This window comes from Rhinopithecus roxellana, chromosome 14 (genome assembly GCF_007565055.1).
Source record: "Rhinopithecus roxellana isolate Shanxi Qingling chromosome 14, ASM756505v1, whole genome shotgun sequence".
Lineage (NCBI taxonomy): Eukaryota > Metazoa > Chordata > Mammalia > Primates > Cercopithecidae > Rhinopithecus > Rhinopithecus roxellana.
The window spans coordinates 26,881,232-26,908,800 of NC_044562.1; the positions used below are offsets into that span (position 1 = coordinate 26,881,232).

At 39.3% G+C, this 27,569-nt stretch overlaps 1 protein-coding gene across 2 annotated transcripts in view; it reads left to right on the forward strand.

Moving 5' to 3' along the window:
* FARSB (phenylalanyl-tRNA synthetase subunit beta) overlaps window positions 1-23,971 on the forward strand; it is an 82,225-nt gene extending 58,254 nt beyond the window's left edge. For both annotated transcript variants that reach the window (XM_010355441.2, XM_030916512.1), the window contains exon 17: window positions 23,694-23,971. In XM_010355441.2, coding sequence (XP_010353743.1) covers window positions 23,694-23,845 — 152 coding nt within the window. In that variant the 3' untranslated portion in view covers window positions 23,846-23,971. The remainder of the gene's footprint in view (window positions 1-23,693) is intronic.
* Window positions 23,972-27,569: the final 3,598 nt, after the last annotated feature.

Genomic DNA, 27,569 nt, shown 5'->3' on the forward strand with positions numbered 1-27,569 from the left:
AAGTACCAAGATGAATGGCTTGGTCAGCTTGGTATACCGTCTGGTAGATATTGTAGTAACAGTGTTTCTTAACCTTTTTAAAATTAATCTCTCCCCTAAGGGCCTTTTTTAGATATTTTCTTTTTCCTTAATTGCTCCTTCATGAAATTTTAATATCACAGGTACACTATATATATACTGTATATATGTATTATTATGTAATGTATGTATAGCTGTGCTGTATACGTAAAAATAAGTGTAAAGCTTACTTTTAAAAATTTCAATACAGGGTTATCAATAACTAAGCAAAATTTTTAAGTTAAATTTAAAAATGATTAACATTTCACTTTATATCTGCTGGGTAACTTTTAATGTTATTTATTTACTTACATAAACTGTAGTGTATCAAATTATATTTGCCAATGAGCAATTTATACACATGTGTGGTAATAGTAATACAAAATTATAAAAATCATTCAAAACTTATTTTAGCAAAAGTAAAACAGTTGCTGTTTTTTGAGACAGGGTCTTGCTTTGTTGCCCAGGCTAGAGTGTAGTGGCATGATCACGGCTCACTGTGATCCTCCTGCTTCAGCTTCCCAAGCAGCTGGGACTACAGGGCATGCCACCACGCTCAGCTAATTTTTTTTTTTTTTTTTTTTTTTTTTTTGTAGAGGCAGGGTTTTACCATGTCACCCAGGCTGGTCTCGAGCTCCCGGGATCAAACAGTATATCAAACAGTATACCCGCCTTGGCCTCCCAAAATGTCGAGATTGTAGGTGGGAGCCACCACGCCCAGCTAAAATAATTTTTAGTGAATTTAACTTTTAACTTTTCCTTGATATAAGAAAATAACTTTTATCTAGTTGATAGTGAGATATTGTTAGCATTTTTTTTCTTTTGAGTACTTTTTGTTGTTGTCATTGAGACAGGGTCTCACTCTGTCACCCAGACTGGAGTGCAGTGGCGCCATCACCACTTGACCTCCGAGGCTCAAGTGATCGTCTCACCTCAGCCATCAGTGTAGCCGGGACTACAGGCACATGCCACCATGCCTGGTTAATTTTTTGTTTGTTTGTTTGTTTTCTTTAGAGACAGTTTCTCTGTGTTGCTTAGGCTGGTCTTGAACTCCTGGCCTCAAGTGATCTTCCTGCCTTGGCCTCCCAAAGTGTTGGGATTATAGGCATGAGCCACCACGTCCACTCTTTTGGGTACTTACTCTAACTAATGATGTGTTAAATAACCTTTTGAATTAAATAGTAAAATGCAAACTATTTTTGTTTAAGTCTCAGAGCCTAAGCTACACACAAAAGCTCTAAAGATCAGCCACAAGGCAGTCAAATGGCATCCCATTCAATGTGACTTGGAGGTCTAGCAATGGATAGACTCTTCCAATCACAGCCATCTGTTGCCATAGTTTTATAGCAGTGTTCTTGCACACATTTACTGTATCTTCCGTATCAATGTTGCTTGTGTGATACCCAAGAAAACCCAACGAGAGGAATTAAATACTGAGGAGTAAGATTTTTGTCAAGTAGGGCTCAACTTTGGAGCAACACAAACCATTTTAATATGGAAGATTTTTTTCATACCCCCTTGCCCCGCCCCAGCCTTTTCCTTTAAGAACCAGTTTTCACCCCTGTGGAAAATGCATGCTATGACATAATGAATACTTTGGGATTACAGTAGTCTCCTCTTATCTGCAGGGTATACATTCCAAGACCCCCGATTGATGCTTGAAACTGCAAGTAGTATTGAACACTGTATATATGATGTGTTTTTAGTCTGATAACCAAGACAGCTACTAAGTGACTAACAGGCAGGTAGTGTATACAGTGTGGACACGCCGGACGAAAGGAAGATTCATGTCCTGGGGAGGTCAGAGAGGGACAACTCTACTCAGTTTTTCATCACGCTAATCAGAACAGTGCAAAAGTTAAAACTTAAGAATGGTTTATTTCCAGAATTTCCCACTTAATATTTTCAGACCTCAGTTAGCCATGGAAGGTGAAGCTGCATATAAATGGAGATTACTGCATTTACATCCAGCTGTATATACTGGGCAAAAAAAGAGGAAGATATTTTTATTTACCTCATGGTGCTCTCTTCTCTTCTGCATCCGTACTAGATCTTGGCCTCCGCTATTCTATAGAAAATGATGTTGTGGTCCAAATACAAAGAATTATAAAAGAAGTTCATTTTTAGCTTGTGATCTTTCAAGGGCCCGGGTCCTGAAAGTTCGAAGGATTTTTAGGATGATTCTGATTACTCCATGTTTATCTTATACATATGAGACAGTTTTACTTTCCTCAGGTATCAGCAGTTTTATACATTGGCCAAAATGGGACAGCACTTGTTTTTGACACATTTGTGTGCTGCAGCATATTGGGTAAGAGTCACTGTCCTGGGAATTCCTAGAGCATGATGTATTCTGATAAACTATCAACCCTGAGAGTGGCCAGTCCAGCTTTACTCCAGAAGGATTAAGAGAATGGATGGATGGGTGGCTGGAAAGAAGGAAAACACATTGAATAAATCCCTAGGTAGGGATGGTAAATGTGGAGTGGTCTCCTGAGCACATGACCACAAAAAACAAAGGCCTTTTCCCCTGGAGCACTTACTGTGGCTTTGACAAGAGAGAGAAATAGAACTTCCATCTTGTTTAAACCATTGCCATTTGGGAGTTTCTTTCTTAAAGTTGAAACTAATCCTCACTTACAAATTATATTTTAATTGCTACTTGCTGGAACCCCTTGGCAGTATTAAGATGCCATCCAGCTCTAAACTGAATCAAGTTTCAAGCTAACTTCTAAGTTATTTTAAAATTAATTCTTAGTGAAATTGTTCATTCTCATTTATTCCCTGCCCCCACTATAACCCTTTACTTTTGAACACATTTAGATGGCTCACTCTTGTATCTACATGTAAAGTGTTTTCCTGGACACACTTTATCTTATTGCCTTTAAGGCTGTTATTGGTAACCACTGGCATTTTTTTCCAGTTTGCATGTGCATTTTTACAGCTAATGAAAGCATTGGCCACTCCCAGGAAATATGTTTTAGAGGACTGGCTTTTAAAATGTCTTCTTGAGGCCGGGCGCGGTGGCTCAAGCCTGTAATCCCAGCACTTTGGGAGGCCGAGACGGGCGGATCACGAGGTCAGGAGATCGAGACCATCTTGGCTAACACGGTGAAACCCCGTCTCTACTAAAAATACAAAAACTAGCCGGGCGACGTGGCGGGCGCCTGTAGTCCCAGTTACTTGGGAGGCTGAGGCAGGAGAATGGCCTAAATCCAGGAGGCGGAGCTTGCAGTGAGCTGAGATCCGGTCACTGCACTCCAGCCTGGGTGACAGAGCGAGACTTCGCCTCAAAAAAAAAAAAAAAAAAAAAAAAAAAAAAATGTCTTCTTGGCTCCCACTGATAAGCCACTTTAAAAAAATGTTATGTATGCTTCCAAGTAAGATTTGAACAGAGGGTTACCTGTCATAAAAAAAGTTGGAAGCCTACCCTTATAGAAAATGAGGAAGTTTATGAATGCTATAACAAAGATGATTAGGCATTTTTATTCTTCTCTTTCTACCTTACTTTCACTTGCTTTTCTTTTGTGTGCTGTGATTATGAGTACTAAGATTGTAGCAATACCAACTAATCATATCCCATAGAGGTGGTACATTGTGAGTGTGAAAAGTGATTGATATGTGTCTAGCTATTGATAAATCAACTAAATTTCAGGCTTTGGGTGTTCTGTAGTTCCGATTGCACAGGAACACTAGGTACTTGAAGGTTTTTGACATTTCTGGATACTGGAAAATTAAGAGTAATTATTTTTCATTAACACTGACTTAAAAAGGAATGTCTGCCAGAACATTGACGATTCAGCTCATATTTCTTTTTCTTTTTTCTTTCTTTCTTTCTTTTTTTTTTTTTTTAAGAGACAGGGTCTCACTCTGTTACCAAGGCTGGAGCACCCTGGCTTGATGATCATAGCTCGCTGTAGCCTCAAACTCCTGGGCAAAAGTGATCCTCTCACCTCAGCCTCCCCAGGTAGCCAGGACTATAGGCACACACTACCACACGCAGCTAATTCTTTTATTTTTTAAGTAGATATGTCCAGTATCCAAGCAAATGAGTTTATTGAGTTTATCTGTGTTCCAAAAGTCCCGTCTCCATTGATGTATTCACATTTAGTTATTTCCTTTTCTATCAAGGTATAGGACTAGGGCAATAATTTTTTAAAAAACTTTTTTATTATAAAAATTTTAAAACATACATGAAAATAAAAAGACTAGCATAATGAGTCCCAATGTCCCCATTGTCTACTTTCAACAGTGGTCAATGCAGAGTCAATTTTGTTTCATTGGTACCCTCACCCACTTCCACACTACTAAATTATTTTGAAGCAAATCTAAGACATTACATTATTCCCAGTTGTAAATACAGCAAGATGCATCTCTATAATACAAGAACTCCTTTTTTATTTTATTTTATTTTATTTATTTATTTATTTTTAATTTTATTTATTTATTTTATTATTATACTTTAAGTTCTAGGGTACATGTGCATAACGTGCAGGTTTGTTACATATGTATACTTGTGCCATGTTGGTGTGCTGCACTCATCAACTCATCAGCACCCATCAACTCGTCATTTACATCAGGTATAACTCCCAGTGCCATCCCTCCCCACTCCCCCCTCCCCATAATAGGCCCCGGTGTGTGATGTTCCCCTTCCCGAGTCCAAGTGATCTCATTGTTCAATTCCCACCTATGAGTGAGAACATGCGGTGTTTGGTTTTCTGTTCTTGCGATAGTTTGCTGAGAATGATGGTTTCCAGCTGCATCCATGTCCCTACAAAGGACACAAACTCATCCTTTTTTATGGCTGCATAGTATTCCATGGTATATATGTGGCACATTTTCTTAATCCAGTCTGTCACTGATAGACATTTGGGCTGATTCCAAGTCTTTGCTATTGTGAATAGTGCCGCAATGAACATACGCGTACATGTGTCTTTATAGCAGCGTTATTTATAATCCTTTGAGTATATACCCAGTAATGGGATGGCTGGGTCAAATGGTACTTCTAGTTCTAGATCCTTGAGGAATCGCCATACTGTTTTCCACAGTGGTTGAACTAGTTTACAGTCCCACCAACAGTGTAAAAGTGTTCCTATTTCTCCACATCCTCTCCAGCACCTGTTGTTTCCTGACTTTTTAATGATTGCCATTCTAACTGGTGTGAGATGGTATCTCATTGTGGTTTTGATTTGCATTTCTCTGATGGCCACTGATGACGAGCATTTTTTCATGTGTCTGTTGGCTGCATAAATGTTTTCTTTTGAGAAGTGTCTGTTCATATCCTTTGCCCACTTTTTGATGGGGTTGTTTGATTTTTTCTTGTAAATTTGTTTGAGTTCTTTATAGGTTCTGGATATTAGCCCTTTGTCAGATGAGTAGATCGCAAAAATTTTCTCCCATTCTGTAGGTTGCCTGTTCACTCTGATGGTAGTTTCTTTTGCTGTGCAGAAGCTCTTTAGTTTAATTAGATCCGATTTGTCAATTTTGGCTTTTGTTGCCATTGCTTTTGGTGTTTTAGACATGAAGTCCTTGCCCATGCCTATGTCCTGGATGGTATTACTGAGGTTTTCTTCTAGGGATTTTATGGTATTAGGTCTAACATTTAAGTCTCTAATTCATCTTGAATTAATTTTCATATAAGGAGTAAGGAAAGGATCCAGTTTCAGCTTTCTACTTATGGCTAGCCAATTTTCCCAGCACCGTTTATTAAATAAGGAATCCTTTTCCCATTTCTTGTTTTTGTCAGGTTTGTCAAAGATCAGATGGCTGTAGATGTGTGGTATTATTTCTGAGGACTCTGTTCTGTTCCATTGGTCTATATCTCTGTCTTGGTACCAGCACCATGCTGTTTTGGTTACTGTGGCCTTGTAGTATAGTTTGAAGTCAGGTAGCATGATGCCTCCAGCTTTGTTCTTTTGACTTAGGATTGTCTTGGCAATGCGGGCTCTTTTTTGGTTCCATATGAACTTTAAAGCAGTTTTTTCCAATTCTGTGAAGAAAGTCATTGGTAGCTTGATGGGGATGGCATTGAATCTATAAATGACCTTGGGCAGTATGGCCATTTTCACGATATTGATTCTTCCTATCCTTGAGCATGGTATTCCATTTGTTTGTGTCCTCTTTTATTTCACTGAGCAAGAACTCCTTTTTAAAAACATAACTGCAATATCACACAAAACAAAATTAACAATAATTTCTGAATATCATCAAGTATCCAGTCGATGTCCTTCTTTCCCAGTTGTCTTTTTGGGTTTTTTTTTTTTTTTTTTTTGGCCTAAAAGGGTGGGATATCTTTTTTTTATTATTATTATACTTTAAGTTCTAGGGTACATGTGCACAATGTGCAGGTTTGTTACATATGTATACATGTGCCATGTTGGTGTGCTGCACCCATTAACTCGTCATTTACATCAGTTATTTCTCCTAATGCTATCCCTCCCCACTCCCCCCACCCCACGACAGGCCCAGTGTGTGATGTTCCCCGCCCTGTGTCCACGTGTTCTCATTGTTCAGTTCCTACCTGTGAGTGAGAACATGCAGTGTTTGGTTTTCTGTCCTTGTGATAGTTTGGTCAGCATGATGGTTTCCAGCTTCATCCATGTCCCTACAAAGGAGATGAACTCATCCTTTTTTATGGCTGCATAGTATTCCATGGTGTATATGTGCCACATTTTCTTTATCCAGTCTATCATTGACGGACATTTGGGTTGGTTCCAAGTCTTTGCTATTGTGAATAGTGCCGCAGTAAACATATGTATGCATGTGTCTTTATAGCAGCATTATTTATAATTCTTTGGGCATGTACTCAGTAATGGGATGGCTGGGTCAAATGGTAATTCTAGCTCTAGATCCTTGAGGAATTGCCGCACCGTCTTCCACAATGGTTGAACTAGTTCTAGTTTGTAGTCCCACCAACAGTGTAAAAGTGTTCCTATTTCTCCACATCCTCTCCAGCACCTGTTGTTTCCTGACTTTTTAATGATTGCCATTCTAACTGGTGTGAGATGGTATCTCATTGTGGTTTTGATTTGCATTTCTCTGATGGCCAGTGATGACGAGCATTTTTTCATGTGTCTGTTGGCTGCATAAATGTTTTCTTTTGAGAAGTGTCTGTTCATATCCTTCGCCCACTTTTTGATGGGGTTGTTTGATTTTTTTCTTATAAATTTGTTTAAGTTCTTTGTAGGTTCTGGATATTAGCCCTTTGTCAGATGAGTAGATTGCAAAAATTTTCTCCCATTCTGTAGGTTGCCTGTTCACTCTGATGGTAGTTTCTTTTGCTGTGCAGAAACTCTACTTTAATTAGATCCCATTTGTCTATTTTGGCTTTTGTTGCTATTGCTTTTGGTGTTTTAGTCATGAAGGCCTTGCCCATGCCTTTGTCCTGAATGGTATTGCCTAGGTTTTCTTCTAGGATTTTTATGGTTTTGGGTCTAACATTTAAGTCTTTAATCCATCCTGAATTACTTTTTGTACAAGGTGTAAGGAAGGGATCCAGTTTCAGCTTTCTACATATGGCTAGTCCGTTTTCCCAGCACCATTTATTAAATAGGGAATCCTTTCCCTATTTCTTGTTTTTGTCGGGTTTGTCAAAGATCCGATAGTTGTAGATGTGTAGTATTATTTCTGAGGGCTCTGTTCTGTTCCAGTGGTCTATATCTCTGTTTTGGTACCAGTACCATGCTGTTTTGGTTACTGCAGCCTTGTAGTGTAGTTTGAAGTCAGGTATCGTGATGCCTCCAGCTTTGTTCTTTTTGCTTAGGATTGTCTTGGCAATGCGGGCTCTTTTTTGGTTCCATATGAACTTTAAAGTAGTTTTTTCCAATTCTGTGAAGAAAGTCATTGGTAGCTTGATGGGGATGGCATTGAATCTATAAATGACCTTGGGCAGTATGGCCATTTTCACAATATTGATTCTTCCTATCCATGAGCATGGTATGTTCTTCCATTTGTTTGTGTCCTCTTTTATTTTGTTGAGCAGTGGTTTGTAGTTCTCCTTGAAGAGGTTCTTCACATCCCTTGTAAGTTGGATTCTTAGGTATTTTATTCTCTTTGGAGAAAATGTGAATGGGAGTTCACTCATGATTTGGTTGTCTATCTGTTATTGGTGCATAGGAATGCTTGTGATTTTGGCACATTGATTTTGTATCCTGAGACTTTGCTGAAGTTGCTTATCAGCTTAAGAAGATTTTGGGCTGAGACGATGGGGTTTTCTAAATATACAGTCATGTTATCTGCAAACAGGGGCAATTTGACTTCCTCTTTTCCTAATTAAATACCCTTTATTTCTTTCTCCTGCCTGATTGCCCTGGCCAGATCTTCCAACACTATGTTGAATAGGAGTGGTGAGAGATGGCATCCCTGTCTTGTGCCGGTTTTCAGAGGGAATGCTTCCAGTTTTTGCCCATTCAGTATAATATTGGCTGTGGGTTTTTCATAAATAGCCTTTATTATTCTGAGATACATTCCATCAATACCTAGTTTATTGAGAGTTTTTAGCATGAAGGGCTGTTGAATTTTGTCAAAGGCCTTTTCTGCATCTATTGAGATAATCATGTGGTTTTGCCTTTGCTTCTGTTTATATGATGGATTACGTTTATTGATTTGCATATGTTGAACCAGCCTCGCATCCCAGGGATGAAGCCGACTTGATTGTGGTGGATAAGCTTTTTGATGTGCTGCTGGATTCGGTTTGCCAGTATTTTATTGAGGATTTTTGCATTGATGTTCATCAGGGATATTGGTCTAAAATAGTCTTTTTTTGTTTTGTCTCTGCCAGGCTTTGGTATCAGGATGATGCTGGCCTCATAAAATGAGTGAAGGAGGATTCCCTCTTTTTCTATTGATTGGAATAGTTTCAGAAGGAATGGTACCAGCTCCTCTTTGTATCTCTGGTAGAATTTGGCTATGAATCATCTGGTCCTGGAATTTTTTTGGTTGGTAGGCTGTTAATTATTGCCTCAATTTCAGAGCCTGCATTGGTCTATTCAGGGATTCAACTTCTTCCTGGTTTAGTTTTGGGAGGGTGTATGTGTCCAGGAATTTATCCATTTCTTCTGGATAGAAGTGTTTATAGTAGAGGTGTTTATAGTATTATCTGATGGTAGTTTGTATTTCTGTGGGATTGGTGGTGATATCTCCCTTATCACTTTTTATAGTATCTATTTGATTCTTCTCTCTTTTCTTCTTTATTAGTCTTGCTAGCAGTTTATCAATTTTGTTGATCTTTTAAAAAAAAACCAGCTCCTGGATTCATTGGTTTTTTTATTGAAGGGTTTTTTTGTGTCTCTGTCTCCTTCAGTTCTGCTGTGATCTTAGTTATTTCTTGACTTCTTCTAGCTTTTGAATTTGTTTGCTCTTGCTTCTCTAGTTCTTTTAATTGTGATGTTAGGGTGTCGATTTTGGATCTTTCGTGCTTTCTCTTGCGGGCATTTAGTGTTATAAATTTCCCTATACACACTTCTTTAAATGTGACCCAGAGATTCTGGTATGTTGTGTCTTTGTTCTCATTGGTTTCAAAGAACATCTTTATTTCTGCCTTCATTTCGTTATTTACCCAGTAGTCATTCAGGAGCAGGTTGTTCAGTTTCCATGTAGTTGTGTGGTTTTGAGTGAGTTTCTTAATCCTGAGTTCTAATTTGATCGCACTGTGATCTGAGAGACAGTTTATTGTGATTTCTATTCTTTTGTATTTGCCGAGGAGTGCTTTACTTCCAACTGTGTGGTCAATTTTGGAATAAGTGCGATGTGGTGCTGAGAAGAATGTAAATCCTGTTGATTTGGGGTGTAGAGTTCTGTAGATGTCTATTAGGTCTGCTTGGTGCAGTGCTGAATTCAAGTCCTGGATATCCTTGTTAACTTTCTGTCTCGTTGATCTGTCTAATGTTGACAGTGGGGTGTTAAAGTCTCCCATTATTATTGTGTGGGAGTCTAAGTCTCATTGTAGGTCTCTAAGGACTTGCTTTATGAATCTGGGTGCTTCTGCATATATATTTAGAATAGTTAGCTCTTCTTGTTGAATTGATCCCTTTACCTTTGTGTAATGGCCTTCTTTGTCTCTTTTGATCTTTGTTGGCTTAAAGTCTGTTTTATCAGAGACTAGGATTGCAACCCCTGCTTTTTTTTCCCTTTCCATTTGCTTGGTAGATCTTCCTCCATTCCTTTATTTTGAGCCTATGTGTGTGTCTGCTCGTGAGATGGGTCTCCTGAATACAGCACACTGATGGGTCTTGACTCTTTATCCAATTTGCCAGTCTGTGTCTTTTAATTGGGACATTTAGCCCATTTACACTAGGGTTAATATTGTTATGTGTGAATTTGATCCTGTCATTATGATGTTAGATGGTTATTTTGCTTGTTAGTTGATGCATTTTCTTCCTAGCATCGATGGTCTTTACAATTCGGCATGTTTTTGCAGTGGCTAGTACTGGTTGTTCCTTTCTATGTTTAGTGCTTCCTTCAGAATCTCTTGTAGGGCAGGCCTGGTGGTGACAAAATCTCTCAGCATTTGCTTATCTGTAAAGGATTTTATTTCTCCTTCACTTATGAAGCTTAGTTTGGCTGGATATGAAATTCTGGGTTGAAAATTTTTTTCTTTAAGAATCTTGAATATTTTCCCCCACTCTTATTCTGGCTTGTAGAGTTTCTGCTGAGAGATCAACTATTAGTCTGATGGGCTTCCCTTTGTGGGTAACCCGACCTTTCTCTCTGGCTGCCCTTAACATTTTTTCCTTCATTTCAACTTTGGTGAATCCAACAATTATGTGTCTTGGAGTTGCTCTTCTTGAGGAGTATCTTTGTGGTGTTCTCTGTATTTCCTGAATTCGAATGTCGGCCTGCCTTGCTAGGTTGGGGAAGTTCTCCTGGATAATATCCTGCAGAGTGTTTTCCAGCTTGGTTCCATTCTCCCTGTCACTTTCAGGTACACCAATCAGATGTAGATTTGGTCTTTTCACATAGTCACATATTTCTTGGAGGCTTTGTTCGTTTCTTTTTGCTCTTTTCTCTGTAAACTTCTCACTTCATTTCATTGATTTGATCTTCAGTCACTGATACCCTTTCTTCCACTTAATTGAATTGGCTACTGAAGCTTGTGCACGCATCACGTAGTTCTCGTACCATGGTTTTCATCTCCATCAGGTCATTTAAGGTCTTCTCTACACTGTTTATTCTTGTTAGCCATTTGTCTAATCTTTTTTCAAGATTTTTAGCTTCTTTGCGATGTGTTCAAACATTCTCCTTTAGCTCGGAGGAGTTCGTTATTCCCGATCTTCTGAAGCCTACTTCTGTCAACTTGTCGAAGTCATTCTCCATCCAGCTTCGTTCCATTGCTGGCAAGGAGCTGCATTCCTTTGGAGGAGAAGAGTCACTCTGATTTTTAGAATTTTCAGCTTTTCTGCTCGGGTTTCTCCCCATCTTTGTGGTTTTATCTACTTTTGGTCTTTGATGATGGTGACCTACAGATGGGGTTTTGGTGTGGATGTCCTTTTTGTTGATGTTGATGTTATTCCTTTCTGTTTGTTAGTTTTCCTTCTAACAGTCAGGACCCTCAGCTGCACGTCTGTTGGAGTTTGCTGGAGGTCCACTCCAGACCATGGTTGTCTGGGTATCACCAGTGGAGACTGGTGAACAGCAAATGTTGCTGCCTGATCCTTCCTCTGGAAGCTTTGTCTCAGAGGGGCACCCAGCTGTATGAGGTTTCAGTCGGCCCCTACTGGGAGCTGTCTCTTGGGTTAGGTTACTCAGGGGTCTCCCGGGTTCGGTTACTTGGGGGTCAGGGACCCACTTCAGGAGGCGGGCTCTCTGTTCTCAGATCTGAAACTCTGTGCTGGGAGAACCATTGCTCTCTTCAAAGCTGTCAAACAGGGATGTTTAAGTCTGCAGAAGTTTCTGCTGCCTTTTGTTCGGCTATGCCCTGTCCCCAGAGGTAGAGACTACAGAGGCAGGCAGGCCTTGTTGAGCTGCAATGGGCTCCACCCAGTTCGAGCTTCCTGGCCACTTTGTTTACCTACTCAAGCCTCAGCAATGGCGGATGCCCCTCCCCCAGCCTCGCTGCGCCATTGCAGTTTGATCTCAGACTGCAGTGCTAGCAGTGAACAAGGCTCCATGAGCTTGGGACACTCCAAGCCAGGTGCGGGATATAATCTCCTGGTGTGCTGTTTGCTGAGACTGTTGGAAAAGGGCAGTATTATGGTGGGAGTGTCCTGATTTTCCAGGTACCATCTATCATGGCTTCCCTTGGCCAAGAAAGGGAATTCCCCGACCCCTTGTGCTTCCCGGGTGAGGCGATGCCCCGCCCTGCTTCGGCTCACACTCCATGGGCTCCACCCCACTGTCCAACAAGCCCCAGTAAGATGAACCTAGTACCTCAGTTGGAAATGCAGAAATCACTCATCTTCTGCATTGCACCACTGGGAGTTGTAGACTGGAGCTGTTCCTATTCGGCCGTCTTGGACCCCAAATTCAGGGCAATAATTTTTTAAACTTTTTTGGGGGGAATTGGATGGAAACTCCCTTTAAGCATCTTCTATAACTGAAGTCCCCATTTTGTTAATTTTTTATTTTGAAATAGTCAAAATTTATTTTAAAAATGCAAATGGTATGCAAATTTTTTTTTTCTGAACTGTTTGAGAGCTAATTTGATATTGCATTACCCTTAAATAGTTTGGTGTGTATTTCCTATAAACAAGGACATCATTCTCTATAACCATAATAATAATCATCAAAATCAGATGAACATTGATGTTTATGTTAACCACCATTTAATCCTTAGGCCCTATGCAAGTTTTATCAGTTGTCCTTTATAGCTGTTAGTCCGTTCTCATGCTGCTATGAAGAAATATCCAAGACTGAGTAATTGATAAAGAAAAGAGGTTTAATTGACTCAGTTCTGCATGGCTGGGGAGGCCTCAGGAAACTTACAATCATGGTAGAAGGCACTTCTTCACAGGGCGGCAGGAGAATAAGGGGGTGAGAGTGAGTAAAGGGGGGAAAGCCTCTTAAAAAACCATCAGATCTTGTGAGAAATCCCTTACCATCACAAGGACAGCATGGGGATAACCACCTCCATGTTTCAATTGCCTCCCACCCAGACCCTCCCATGGGGATTATGGGAACTACATTTCAAGATGAGATTTGGGTAGGGACACAGCCAAACCATATCAATAGCAAAGAGTCACTTGTTGTCTTCAGCCATCATGTCTCGTTAGTCTCCTTCTGGAGACTCCTAGAATAGTCTTTTCTTGACTTTCATGACCTTGACACTTGAAGATTACAGGCCAGTTATTTTGTAGCATGTTCCTCAATTTTGGTTTGTCTGATGTTTCGTCACTAAATTCCCGTTAGGCATCTTTGGAGGAATGGTAGAGTAGTAATGCTAACTTCCCAGTGCATGCTATGAAGTGGCATACAATTTTCATTTATCCCATAACTGGTAATGTTCACTGTAATCACTTAATTAAGGTTGTAGCTACCAGTCATCTTTACTGTAAAATTATTCTTTTCTCCATTATAATTAATAAATATCTTGTGGGGAAGAGCTTTGAAATTGTGTAAATATACTGTTTCTAATCAGTTTTCCTATATACTTAAGTTATGTCAGTATGGACTCATTGTTGCTGATTTTATTCAGTGTATTTAAATCCATTACAGTCATTTATTTTGATGCTTAAATTGTCCCCATTTTGGCCAGCAGGAGTCCCTTGAGACTGGCTTCAGTTTGCTTTTAACATGTTCCTATTATTCTTGAGCACTCCGTTGCTTTTGGCACAAGATATTCTTGGTCTATCTTGAACTTCCTCTTACCTCATGTCTCGAACCTGGTTTCTTTTAGTGGAAAATGGTATCTTGAAGCCAAGATCTAGGGTGTAAGGTGTGATTATTGTTATGGCAGGGGAGGGTTGCTATTGCAAGGCCTTCTCAGAGGACTGAGCCTGGGATTGTGGCATGATGCGTGGCTGTGCGCACACACTTGCACACACATCTGCATCTATGCATCTATATTTGTTTACATACATATATATGTAGTACACAAACATAGATACACATGTCTATATATGACTGTAAGTCTACAGTATGTCCAATTCCAACCTAACACTTTAGGGTTTATTCCCAGTTTTCTCCTGGTCCATATTTGTACCTCTCTTCTCCAATACTGAGACAACTATCTCCCATTTCCCTTAGTTTATTTACTTACTTGATCTATGTTCCTGCCTGTAACTGAACTCTCTTCTTATCTTCTCCTCTACATGTTTGCACCCCTCATCACTGAGCCTCTGACTTCTCCCACAAGACTGTCCCCACTAACTTGTGGATGCCCTCCCTCCCCCTTGAGCTCTGACACCCCATGCTAGATTTCTTTCCTGACCTGGGACACACAGTTTTTACCTTCTCACCGCCAGGTAGGGATTTCTGCCTCTTCAGCTCCTTTAGGGCTGAATTGTTCTGGAAGAGAAGGGGATAAAGACTTTTTAAGTCTTCCAAAGCCTTTATTGATAGGGATGTTCTTGTTAAAATGAAGGGGAGAAAATGGTTGTATATGGTGGGGCTTTTTTGGAAGGGACTGGTAATGTAGGAAATATATTTGTGGGCTCACCTAATGTAGTTTCTTCCTCGGATCTAGCATATTTCTCTGTGATCTTCCTGCCGAGAGTCTTACAAGGCCAAGTAAAATGTCTCAAGACCCCCTGGCCCTTCCTGTCTTGTAGGGTTTTTGTGTTATAGTTGTACTTTCTTCTACTTCTCCCCTTCCAAGAACCAGAACCCTCATTGTCCCCCTTCCGAGTCACTCTATTTCATCACTCACTTTCCAGAAGATAAAGGTTGCCAGTCACTCTCTTAATCCCTAAATGCCCTTAGTTTGTGAATTGCATTCTCTGAAAAAAGGTTTCCTCTTGGAATTATTTTCCTAGGTTGATTTGAGGCATTTTTTTTCCTTACCAGTGGAATTTTTTTTTAAAGGCAGTAGTTGTGTTATGCAGGAGAAAGTTTTTTATTGGTGTTGCACAAGATGAGATCAATATCATCTTCTATCTGTGGTTTGTTGTTAGTACCACTACCAGAAGTGCATTGTTTAACATTTTGCTATATAAGGAGCTACTCATGATTCATTTTCTTTTTACCTATGTAGTACATATATGTATTTTTTGGAGATGGGGTCTCATTATATTGCCCAGGCTAGTTTTGAACACCTGGTCTCAAGCCACCATCCTGCCTCAGCCTCCCAAAGCACTAGGATTGCAGTTGTGCAACACTATGCCTCACTTTTAGTGTTACTTTTAGAAAAGGGAAGTAATCCAAGAAAGACTCTACGCTTATAGAAGCCTTATTTATACTAATGAATAATAGGAAACAACTCCAGGATGAAATACTTGTAGAATAAGTTGACAAACTATGATATATATAAATATAATGGAATGTGATTAAAATGTCTTTAGACACGTGAATATAAACTCAGTTGAAAAAGCAGTTCCCAAGATGGAATAGACATTAATTCATTATATATATAATATATATAATATTTGTTATATATATTTATTATGTATAATATTCATGTATATAATATTTTGTATGTGTAATGAATATGTTATTTGTAAAACCCTAGGATGCATGCTAATCGACTGTGACAGAGTCCGTGTAACACTGAGTGTTGCGGCAAGTCCTGTCACTTTAATCCATGTGATTAAAGACTTAATTCCTTCACACCAGTTTTTTAATCTGTAAAATTGCAATGACGCTATCTGTCCCATTGACATCCTAGAGTTGTCAGGGAAGGCAGTTGCAAGAATTTGTGAAAACATTTTGGAATGTGTAAATCTCTTCAGAGTAAACTTGGAGTAGATCTTAGGTCTATCTGTCTTCAGAAAAGCAACACTGGATGAGCTGCAGACTGGGTTTCAGGAAAACCTGAATTCTGATCTCAATTCTGCTGTTACCTGTTTTCTTAACCTGTCTAGTATCTATCTTTTTCATATACTAAGTGAAGGAAATGGACAGGATTGCTTCCAAGGTCATTTCCAGTTTTAAGATTCTGCAGGAGTTTAAATTCAGAAGTAATCTCTGCCACAAGTTCTAACATTTCAGGTCTTTTTCTTTGCCTTTGTAGATGGTGTCCCTGTGGTACTTGTCTGCTGAAATAATTCCAGCTTTGTTTCAAGAATCTGAAATTTATTCATACAAGTATCTGTGTTATATGGGATTTTAAAAATAAATAGTTCTATTTTCCATGGAAGGCTCTAGGTTTTGTCAGTATTGTTCTGTATTAATATTACAGAGCCTACTTGGGTATGTCCTAAGGTGAGAGATGATGAACTATCTGTCTTTCTTGTTTTCTCCTAAGTTTTGTTTATTTAATTTTAAACCAGAAGTTTTCTAACATGAAATGGACAGCTTGACCAAAAGCTTAAAAACATTCTGCTCTAGGCCTTATGTGCCTGTGGGCCACACACAGAGGAGCCGATTCCACGGCCCTTCTTCACCTTTTGCTTGCTCTCCAGCCTCTACTATTGCTTGCCTAGGGCGAGCCTCCTAATCTCCTTGTGCTTCTCTTTTTCCCATCTGTAACTTGCCTGTCCCACAAAGAGCTTGACCAGGGCTGCACTGGGAATGAGTGATGAATAGAAAGTGGGGTGCCATGTTTTTGCAATTTCATTGTTCTTTCATTTTTCTTTTCTTGATTTTTGAGAATCAAAATCACACCCAGCTAATTTTTTATTTTTTTTATTTATTTTTTATTTATTTTTTATTTATTTATTTTTTTTGAGATAGAGTCTCACTCTGTCGCCCAGGCTGGAGTGCAGTGGCGCAATCTCGGCTCACTGCATGCTCCGCCTCCTGGTTCACGCCATTCTCCTGCCTCAGCCTCCCAAGTAGCTGGGACTACAGGTGCCCACCATCACCCCTAGCTAAATTTTTTTGTATTTTTTAGTAGAGACAGGGTTTCACCCTGTTAGCCAGGATGGTCTCGATCTCCCAACCTCATGATTCGCCTGCCTTGGCCTCCCAAAGTGCTGGGATTACAGGCGTGAGCCACCACGCACAGCCCCAGCTAATTTTTTTTTTGTATTTTTAGTAGAGACGGGGTTTCACTGTGTTGGCCAGGATGGTCTCGATCTCCTGACTTCGTGATCTACCTGCCTCAGTCTCCCAAAGTGCTGGGATTACAGGTGTGAGCCACCGTGCCCAGCCTCCTTTTTCTTTTACATGCCCTATTTGTCACCTGAAATCTTATTCTGAAACTAAAACAGCTGTCAAAATTACATGTTTAAAGTTATGTTTGCACTGAGTTAGCTAAAGTTCTCAATTGAATAAGTTAACTAATTGTGAAATTTGGATACAATCTCATACAGTCGACATTTCCACTCTTTCCTTAATTAGTCCTACCACAGTCTCTTTTTAATTATTTCACTGTACTTGTGGAGGAAGTAATAAGTTATTCCTTTTAGTTTGAGAAAGAGTCCCCTTAAAGATTTTTTTTGTCAGGTAAAAGACTGGATAAAGAACCATTTGTTGGGCCAAGAAGGCAGAGTGATTTCTTTTATTTTTGAAGTTGTTATTCTAAATATATTCTATACATATTGAAGAAATGTGAAAATTTTGGGTTAAAATGATATGGGTGTCAGACAAATATAGGATGGTGGCATTATTTAAGAAAAGAAGTTTTCAAAACAGACTGACAGTGAGGATACTTTTTAACCTAGAAGTAAAAGTCCTTTGGTTTTACATAATTTGAGACGGATTTAAAGTTGCAATTAGCTGGGTCATCTTGAAGCTCTTCCCACATTCCTGACCTCCTTTAGGTTTTAAAATATGAGTGTGCGTGTGTGCGTGAGAGACACATAGCTAAGATTAGACTTTAAAATAGATCTCAACGTTTCCCAAGCATTTTGCCCTGCTAATTAACTAAACGTTTCATAAGAAATGTTAAACAGTAAAAACCACAGAAATAAATGATAAATGATAAATTTCTCTACACAAATTAAGACTGGGAAATTTTGGAGTTTTACGATTCTAAATATTTAGTCACAAGGAGATTGTGGTGATTGTTAAAATTAAAAGATGGTTATTTGTTGAAGACATTTCTCCATCACTTAGAGGACTAGGTGGTGTGGGTTTTGCTGATTTCTTTTGAAGCATAAGGCCCTACAGGATCCTGTCTGGATTTGTAATATTATGCCCTGCCCTGTGTTGATGGAATGTTGCTGTGTCATGGGCTCCCTGAGTTCCATGCTGTGGGGTTAAGTAGGTACCAGTTCCCTCACATCTAGTTGCCTTCACTTTAAGAGTTAATGGTGTCTGCAGGTGTGTTGGGATTAGCACTGTAAAGTTGTGTAAGGGGTTTTTCTTTCTTTTGATCTTCAGAAAGGGATGAAAGATGGCCATTAAACTCAAGGGATTAGGTCCCCTCTCTTTACAGACTTTAGCTACCATAAATATTTCACTTCAAATGCAAGGTGAAGAATTGTATACATCAGGGGAAAATGGGTGTTTTATGTTACCAGTTGGAAATTATTCAGTCTCCACCTACAAATTAAATTGTCTTTGCAGAGACGTTTTCTCCCAACTGACTGTCCTAGGATCTGAAAAAATGTTTTTGTGTTTATATCTCGATAGTGATTTTTTTCCTCTCATATACCTAAACCTTTTTCTTTCCTTTTACAAGCTAATGTCTTACCTACATTGTACTGTTTTCTCCCTTGAGTTCTCTCCCCTTGTGTAAGTCCATTGGTGCCTTCAAAATACTGCTGGTTCGAAAACTTTTTGAGAACAGCCACCCTTAGGAATGACACCATGCTCACGTGGGATAAGTGTGTGTTTTGTTTTATAGTCTCTATATTCTGTCTCTTCCTTTAAATCAACATTGTTTAGAAAAGGAAGGTGATGTTGATGGGCTGGCAGCAGAGTCCTACAATTCCTGTTACTGCATTCTCAGAAAACTAGTGGGAAACCTGGAGGAAGTTCCTCCTCCGTAGGAAATTATGGTTCCAGTCTCATTCCACACTTTGCCACGTCACCCACCCTGTCAATTTCACCCCAGAATGGAACACTGGAGATGTTTGTTTCCCTTTTCTGGGAGGAGAAGGGCTTGGGTAGATGCCAACCCCCAAATCAGCCTGTGAAATGATTATTCCTCCCTTCACTCCATAGTACATAATTAGTCACTTAGAACATATTTACAATATATTCAGTTGGCCCAGTGGCTTACAATATCTACATAATTTTGTATTTTTTTATTTCATCCCTGAAGTTGGAGACTTATATGTAGTTAAAACTCATGATGATAGTTTCTGTTGTTTGCCATATATGTGACATATGGACATTCCTTTTCCAGTGTTCCCTGCCCCCACTTTATATTTTATTCATATCTCTTTATTGCAGAAATTTTGGGTGGTTAAGTACCAGATTGCAAGCAGTACAATATGTGGGTTCGAGCCTCACATCATGTATTAGTACTGTAAAAAAGGGGAAAAGTTGTATGAGTAGATGACATTTTACAGATGGGCCAAATAAAATACCAAATGAATGAGTTGAATATAGCCAGTGGCAGGGGGATTAAGATCAGGAATTAAGGCTCTGATTAAGAAGGTGCTTGATAACGCCTTCTAATGTTTTCAGATTAGGGGGTCTGCTCAGTTACCACCTTAAGCTTCTACTTCCGATGCCCCCTAAAATTATAGGAATGACTCCATGTGTAAAGCTTATCCAAACTTTGGGTCTATAATACTACTCTTAAAAAAAAAATGAGGCAAAAAGAAACTGTGAAAAGTGTTTAGCAATGAGCAAGAGAGGGAGCTTACAAACTCTTTGATGGTCAATTAGCCAGAAAATGTGCTAAAGACTGGGTGCTGTGCTGGATTACAGGCCCAGGAATTACCCCTAAGGTCCTCAGAGTGGTCCTGCCGTTTGAGCACAGAGACAATTACAGACCTCTAGGAGATGCTACAAAGGCTTTAATTAAGGGACTTACTAACACCCCACTAAGTTTTGGAAATTTAATTCTTATTTGTGCTTACCTGATGTTTTTTTTGTCCAGACTTTCACATGTATTTCAACAGAGAACACTGTTTCCCCCACATCTGTTTTATGTTGGAAGCCGTTTACTGTGATAGATAGTAGCAAAGCTGAGAGTTTAACCAGTATGAGGAAGTAGGTAGAAAAGTGGGCTTGGGAGGCTTTTTGCTGGGGAGCATTTTGGGCTCACATTGAAAATTGTAGTACTACGCATCTTGAAACATCAGTAAGAGAAAACTAATGTACTTTATAGAATTTGAATTTTAGCATTCACATTTCACAAAGCAACGTGATTTTCTTTGAATTGGCAACTTTGTGTTTCTAGACACAGCATGCTGCTCTTTCTCTCAAAATATGTTTTTGTTTGTTGATGCTATAATGTTACCACCCAGGTCTGATTTTTTCACAAGCCTAGACTCATATATTGTTCCATTTAGATGTGACTGTTTTTATTTCTGGAAATACTCTGCTTTAAGATGCATTAGTCCTAGCTAGAGCACTATGATCACATTAATCTACCGGAGTTATTGTGCTCAACTACCCCCTTTCTGCCAACAGTGGAGATGCTCTCATCTGTGAACTCTAGGGCCTAATTGTTGCCCGAGTCGGCTATATCTCCCTTGTTTTCTTAGTGAAGTAGTTATTCTCTCTTCTGTCCTTTGAAGCAATTCACTTCTGCCTGCAAAGTTTGGTTTGAACCTTAAAGGTTTTCAAAAGCACTAAGAAATGCTTGTGTTTTAGTAACATTATATTTTCCTTCAGTATTTCTAGTTTACATGTAATATCTCGTCAAGTGGCACATTTTTTAGGTTCTCTCTGTGGTACCAATAGACTACTTGAAGGACCTTTTGTGTGCATACCTCTTAATTTGTGTATGAGGAGGACAGAAACTCAACCTTGCTGAAAAGAGGAGTTGATAAGAAAATCACACGTGTTTAACCTGTGATAACAATTTTAACTTGCCATTTTATCATTTTTCACAAGGTCAGATATAAAGCGTGCAATTTTCAGCAAAGTCGAGTTTATGCAGAAATCTTATGACTGGGCTTCATTTTTACATGTGGGTTGGTAGGGAAGGATAATTTGTATTGGATGATAGGGCAGCAGGCTTCATTTTTACGTGTGAGTTGGTAGGGGAGGATGATTAGTATTGGACAAGAGGGCAGCAGGCTCCTGTATGTGCTGTCAGCTCCATTGGACCACTGTGAAGGCCTTCTGACTCCAGAGTGGTTTGAGATGCTGCAGTGGCCTGGATGGGTCTATGGGCCCAGGTGAGAGCTTTTGATGTTTATGTTATGTAGAATACTCATATACTTGGATATGTTTTAAATAAAGCATAATGTGAATGTTAGTTCTTCTTTGCTTTTCTTTGGAAAGAGGGAAAATTATATTTAGTGACACAAATATTTTTGTCTGATCAAGTACCTAACTGGTTAATGAACTAAAGCAAAGTTTGATCCAAACTTCTGGAGAGAGGTAGAGCTGGCAGCTGAAGAAGAATATAACTGAATTTTGCTAAAAAAATGCTGATTCGAGAAGTTGTTTTATGAAGTAAAAAATTCTAAGCTCTTATCTCTTAGGCTTTATTTTGCTAACATTGTTAGAACTAGCACATCTGGCTTAGATTCTAAAATAGTTTGGTTTTATGCTTCAGTAAAAATGAAACCAATCAAATTGGAATTGAAGATAGATGAAAGGATGGATTTTGGTACAATGAAGATTCTTAAACACAGTAAAGTTACCAGGGAAGATCTTGAACATTGCCTTTCTGAGTGTCCCTTAAAATTAGGCTGGTGTCAAACATCAGCATCACACAATATACCCAGGTAACAAACCTGAACACGTACCCCTTGAATCTATTAATAAGATAAAAGTTGAAAAAAACCACAGCAAGCTGGTGTCTTTTTTCAGGTAGTGTGGTTGTATTCAAGTCTAGCTCTGTAAAGAGGTGCTGGGGTGCTGGGATAAATAGTCCCCAGCAGTCCTTCCAGTTCTGCAGTTCTTGATTATACTGCTTACCATTAACACCTTATGTAATCTTCACTTACATGTCATTTGAAGATTTTTCTTTTCCTTTGGGGAGTCGAGGGGAGGAGAGTTTTGTCTTTTAAGTTAGATATTTATTTTGATAGAATTAAAATGTACCATCTTTATCAGATTTAGTAATATTCGTATGAAACTAAGGCTCTATGTTATTAGTTGGGTTTGGTTTCTGCATTGTTTTATTTGGTTTCCCTCTCTATCCCTCACCCCAAGTGTGGATTAGTACGCAGAGCCAGATAGTTAAATGCAGTCGCTGAAATTCTTGCTTTAAAAGACAGTGAGGCAGAATTGTCTAGTTTGGAGAGATGTGAAAAAGAGGCCACCTTAATATTTCACCTCTGTTGCTTTGGGTTTACTTAAGCCGACAATTTAGAATGTTTTCCAGCTTTTTCCCCAGAAATAAAAACAAAATCCTTCTCTGCTGGTCAAGAAATATATGTAATTGCCTTTGTCTCTATGGTACTAACTTGATGGTAGCGGGTTCCCCTCCCCTCCAACCTGATTCTGTATCTCTTAAGCATGCTGACCTTGGAACCGTTAGTAGAGGCTCAGCAGTTTACTCTTTCATCAATAATGCACTCACTCTGAAGTGGCAGGCTGGACGCTGTGGCCCAGCTCTGCATGGGTATTTATAGTTTGTGCCAGTAAATGTTTCTGTTGAATCGGTCAGGAGCTGCAGGCCTGATCTGTTTTCAAGTTGGTGGTGAGAGCAATGAGTCGGCATATTTGTAAACCTCAGGAGATACAGAGCATTGATAGATTCCTGTGGCACTGGTAATTTCATGAATATGGAGTGGGCCTATATGTTCATTTTTAGCTCTGTAAACCTCAAGAACTGTTACTGTCCTGGTAAGCTGTATCAGTGCATTGGCACTGATGAAGGGAGAACCTTCTGCCTGTCTTGAAGTAAACAATGCATCAACCCAGACTTGTGTTGGGCTGACCTTTGCTGTGGTTTTACAGTAGATGCTCCAAAACTGCCTAGAAAGCTCTTTTCAGATGGGAATGTGGGTTGGTAGCATGGCCTGTCATCAGAGGTGTGGTTCCCTTGGTAGCCGGCCTATGATACTGTGGCTCCGGTTTCTTTATGTAATAAGGTGAGAAAGAGTGACTTTGTACAGAGCAAATGAATTCAGTGTCGATGTCTTATCCAGTGAGCGTTGCTATGGAAAAACCTGTTTGAAAACAGGTTTTTCCCATGCAAGTTCATCAGTTTTATGTTTCATTTTCTGCCTTTTGCCCTTTTTAGGACCGGTTCCAAGTGCAGGCAGAGGTCCCCTAGGACTTCTGACTGTGGGCCTTCAGCAGCCTCCATGATTTCATCATTCCTGCTCGGGCCCCTGTTACCAAAAATACAGGACCCTTATTTTCATATTTGCCCCTGATTTTTTCCTTGCAAGAGTTTCTTGATAAGCAAATCCTTCTTTTAAATACTAGAAAGTATGAGGAAGCGTTCTCTTTTCATAGCCAGTGGTTTAAAGAAGAATAGTTATTTTTAAAGTAGACTAGTGGGCTTTTAGTGTTAAATGTCTATTGACATTTTCCCCGAAGAAACATTGATTTTTCTTTCACTTTGTCTTTTTCAGGGCCTGCTTTCTTCCCTGGGCGATGCGCAGAGATCTTTGCCAGGGGTCAAAGTGTTGGGAAGCTTGGGGTCCTTCATCCTGACGTTATCACCAAGTTTGAGCTGACCATGCCCTGCTCCTCGCTAGAAATCAATATTGGACCCTTTTTGTGAAGATTGGTCTCTGTGGTGTGATTCTCTTCCCAAATGTCCCTTTCTCCTCCCCTAGTGTCCTTTAGTCCTCCTCCACAGGGAACATCTATTTGGGCTTTAATGTTTAATAAAGTAGAAAGCACTGTCTGGCTGTGTGGGTAGAGACCACCCTTTCCCTGCATTAGACCAGCTTGTGCCATATACGAATGTCTGTGTGTGAAGCTGCATTGTTGGGTAAAAGCCCTGTGGAGTGCCAGAGGAATGCACTGGCAGAGTGCAGGATCTGTTCTGAAAGGCAGATGTGCTCCTCAGACATCAGAGCATCACATTGGAGCGGATTACTCCTGCATAGCAAGATCCCATTTCTTTCTTTATTGATAAAACAAGATAATTGATGAGAGTTCATGTTTTGTGAGTTTGAGATAACTGAGGGATTTAGCTTTGATTTTCTACGTTTGACATGTATTCATCATTGAGAAACACTAAAATAACAATATTTTTAGAAAACGTTTAAGAATCAATTATGGTCCAACAATTATAGCTTCTGAGATCAGTTTAAAGTGAAAGAAAAATCTGTAATACAAGGATTCAAAATATGTGAGGGTGCACAGGTATTTTTTACTCTGTCTGTGATACTCTAAGATGGAGTATGTGCAACGAAGATCTGTTCTGCTGTAAGAGTTAAAATGGACAAGTATTGATGTCAATGCAGTATGAACATTAGTAAACAATGAGAAGCTTATTTTTGCCATAGGCCATACATGTTACTGTAATCAGTCAGTTATAAAATCATGGTTTTAAATACTTAATTGAGCTACTAGTTTCTCTCTTATAGGGAGATATTAGGCCTCTCTTTTTCTGAAGCTAAGCTTCAGCCAATCCTCCTTATTTTATATCCCAATTTCCTTTCTTACTTCAATCTAGAATTCTCCAGTAGGTACCATCTCTGGAAAAAAGCTGGGTCTAATGTTTGAGAGAAGTTCCCAGGTACTATTGAAGTAATAAGAAATATGATAAAATATAATACTTTAGAGTCCTAGTAGAAATAGCTAACAAAGACCGGGCACACTGTGGCTCATGCCTGTAATCCTAGCACTTTGGGAGACTGAGGTGGGCAGATCACTTGAGGCCAATAGTTCGAGATCAGCCTCACCAACATGACGAAATGCCATTTCTACTAAAAATATAAAAATTAGCCAGGCATGGTAGTATGGGCCTGCAGTCCCAACTACTTGGGAGGCTGAGTCAGGAAAATCTCTTGAACCGGGAGGTGGATGTTGCAGTGAACCGAGATTGTGCCACTGCCCTCCAACCTGGGTGACAGAGTGAGATTCTGTCTACAAAAAAAAAAAAAAAAAAAAAAAAGATATAGCTAACAAAGATAGTGAAATAAGAATTATGTTTATGGATCTTTTGCTGAATCTACTACTAGGAGAAAACCCAACCATATTACAACCTTGAATTGGGGCAGTAGTGTCTAACTTGCAAGATTTGTGAATACACAGACTTCCATCTGACCCTTCACAGCTCTGTTGTAAGCAGATCCTTACAACATTTTAAAAATGACATATGCCCTCTAAAAATAATGCATGCCAAAAGGACTTGTATCCAGCATGCATAAGGATTTCTTAAAACTTAATAATAAAAATAAAACAACCGTTTTTTAAAAATGTGCAAGAGTTGAACAAACATTTCCCCAAAGAAAATATATGAATGGCCAATGAGCACTTGAAAAGATCCTCAACGTCATTAGTCATCAGGGAAATGCAAATAAAATCCACAATGATAAACTGCATACCCATTAAAATGGCTAAAATTTAAGACTCATAAATCAAATATTGCTGAGACTGGAGCAAGTGGAACTTTTCATGCACTGCTGGTGAGTCAGTCTCTTCAAACATACACCTACCATCTAGCCATTCTATTCCTAGGTTTACCCATATGGCCAAAGATTTTTATGCAAGTGTTCACAGTGTTACTTACAGTAGTTACAAATTGCAGTATATCCATACTATGGAATACTTCTCAGCAATAAGAAGGAATGAACTACTGATCCTCAAAACAACATGAATGAATTTCAAAACAGTACGCTAAGTGAAAGCAAGAGACACAAAAGACTCTTTAATTCTATTTACATAAGAGTCTAAAAAAGTCCAAAGCAGGTTGGTTGGCAGGAGCTCAGGAAAGAGAATTGACTGCAGTGGGTTAAGAGGAAACTTTTTGGGGTGATAGAAATTTTATCTTAATTGAGGTGGTACGTGTACTTCAGGTGTAGGTTATACCTTCGTAAAGCTAGGAGGAAAAGAATGTAATGTAACATGTAGTATTTTACTAATTTTAACTACATAACACCAACTGATAAATGCCTAGAGAAATAGCCTGAACTGTAGAATTGGCAGTTCTGTTCAAGATGGCTCACCGGTCCACAACTATTAATTATATATTCTCTCTTAGTTTCAGGTTCGCTCTAGTTAAAATCATGGCTTAGGGATCATCATATGATAGCCATTGTTGAAGTAGGTGGAACCATTTGTTCTGTCAGCAGCTACCCACTGGATATTTTTGGGGGTGGCCAAAATTACTTGTAATGAAAAACTCGCTAATGCCTAATTGTATATAATTGTATATCCCAGCATGAAAGGGGAAAGATCAACTCCATGCATCATGCAGATGTTTCTGCCCTTGGAAACAGGAAATGGTAGGAAGAAAAACAGCATCGGCCGCGTTGGAAGAAGCGAACCTTCAGCTCATGAGTCGAGGCTCTGCAGCCAGATCATCTTATGCTTGTCCCTGGTGAAGCATTTGAACTGGAGCCAGGGCAGTCTGTGAGTACTGCCAAAAGCCTTTATTACAGAAGATGCACACCTTCTTAGTAAAAACTGGGAGCTGTAGTATTAAAGTGAAAATTAAATGGAATTGATTTTTGTTCTAGCTTAGAAAGAACTTAAATTCTACCACTACAGCCTGACAGTCCTGCGGTGCTCTTCTGGTTTTTGTTTGTTTGTTTTTTTAGACGGAGTCTTGCTTTGTCACCCAGGCTGGAGTGCAGTGGGGCGATCTTGGCTCACTGCACCCTCCACCTCCTGGTGGAGGTGTTCTCCTGCCTCAGCTTCCCGAGTAGCTGGGACTACAGGCATGCACCACCATGCCTGGATAATGTTTGTATTTTTAGTAGAGACAGGGTTTCACCATGTTGACTAGGCTGGTCTCGAACTTCTGACTTTAGGCGATCTGCCCACCGGTGCCTCCCAAAGTGCCGGGATTATAGGCGCCTGGCCTGCTTTTCTGTTTTTATTTTTGAATTGATTTTTTTTCACATTTTAATTTTTTTGGTTTAATAATGGTGTGAGAGTAGGAATTCTCCCTGATGTGTAGGGTGAAAACAGTTGAGTTTCAGAGAGAGCAATAACTTACTTAGAAGTCACATAGCCAATAAATGAGTTTGAGACACTATATAAGAGTGACTTGGAGTCTACAGCCCACTCACTGATTTGCATTATTTATTTATGCAAAAGTAAATAATGAGACTTTCTACACTTAATATAAAAATAATGGAAAACAAAAAGTTAAAACTTGTTAAGTCCAATACTTTAAAAAACCTGTTCAAACTATGGTCTTCCTGAGCTAATCTACCTTTCTTCCTTCTATTCCCTAAAGTAACTAATCACTGTCAACAATTTAGCCTGTATTGTTTCCTTAGTTTGGACATTTTCCTTGATTTGTACAGTCAGCCACACACACCTGC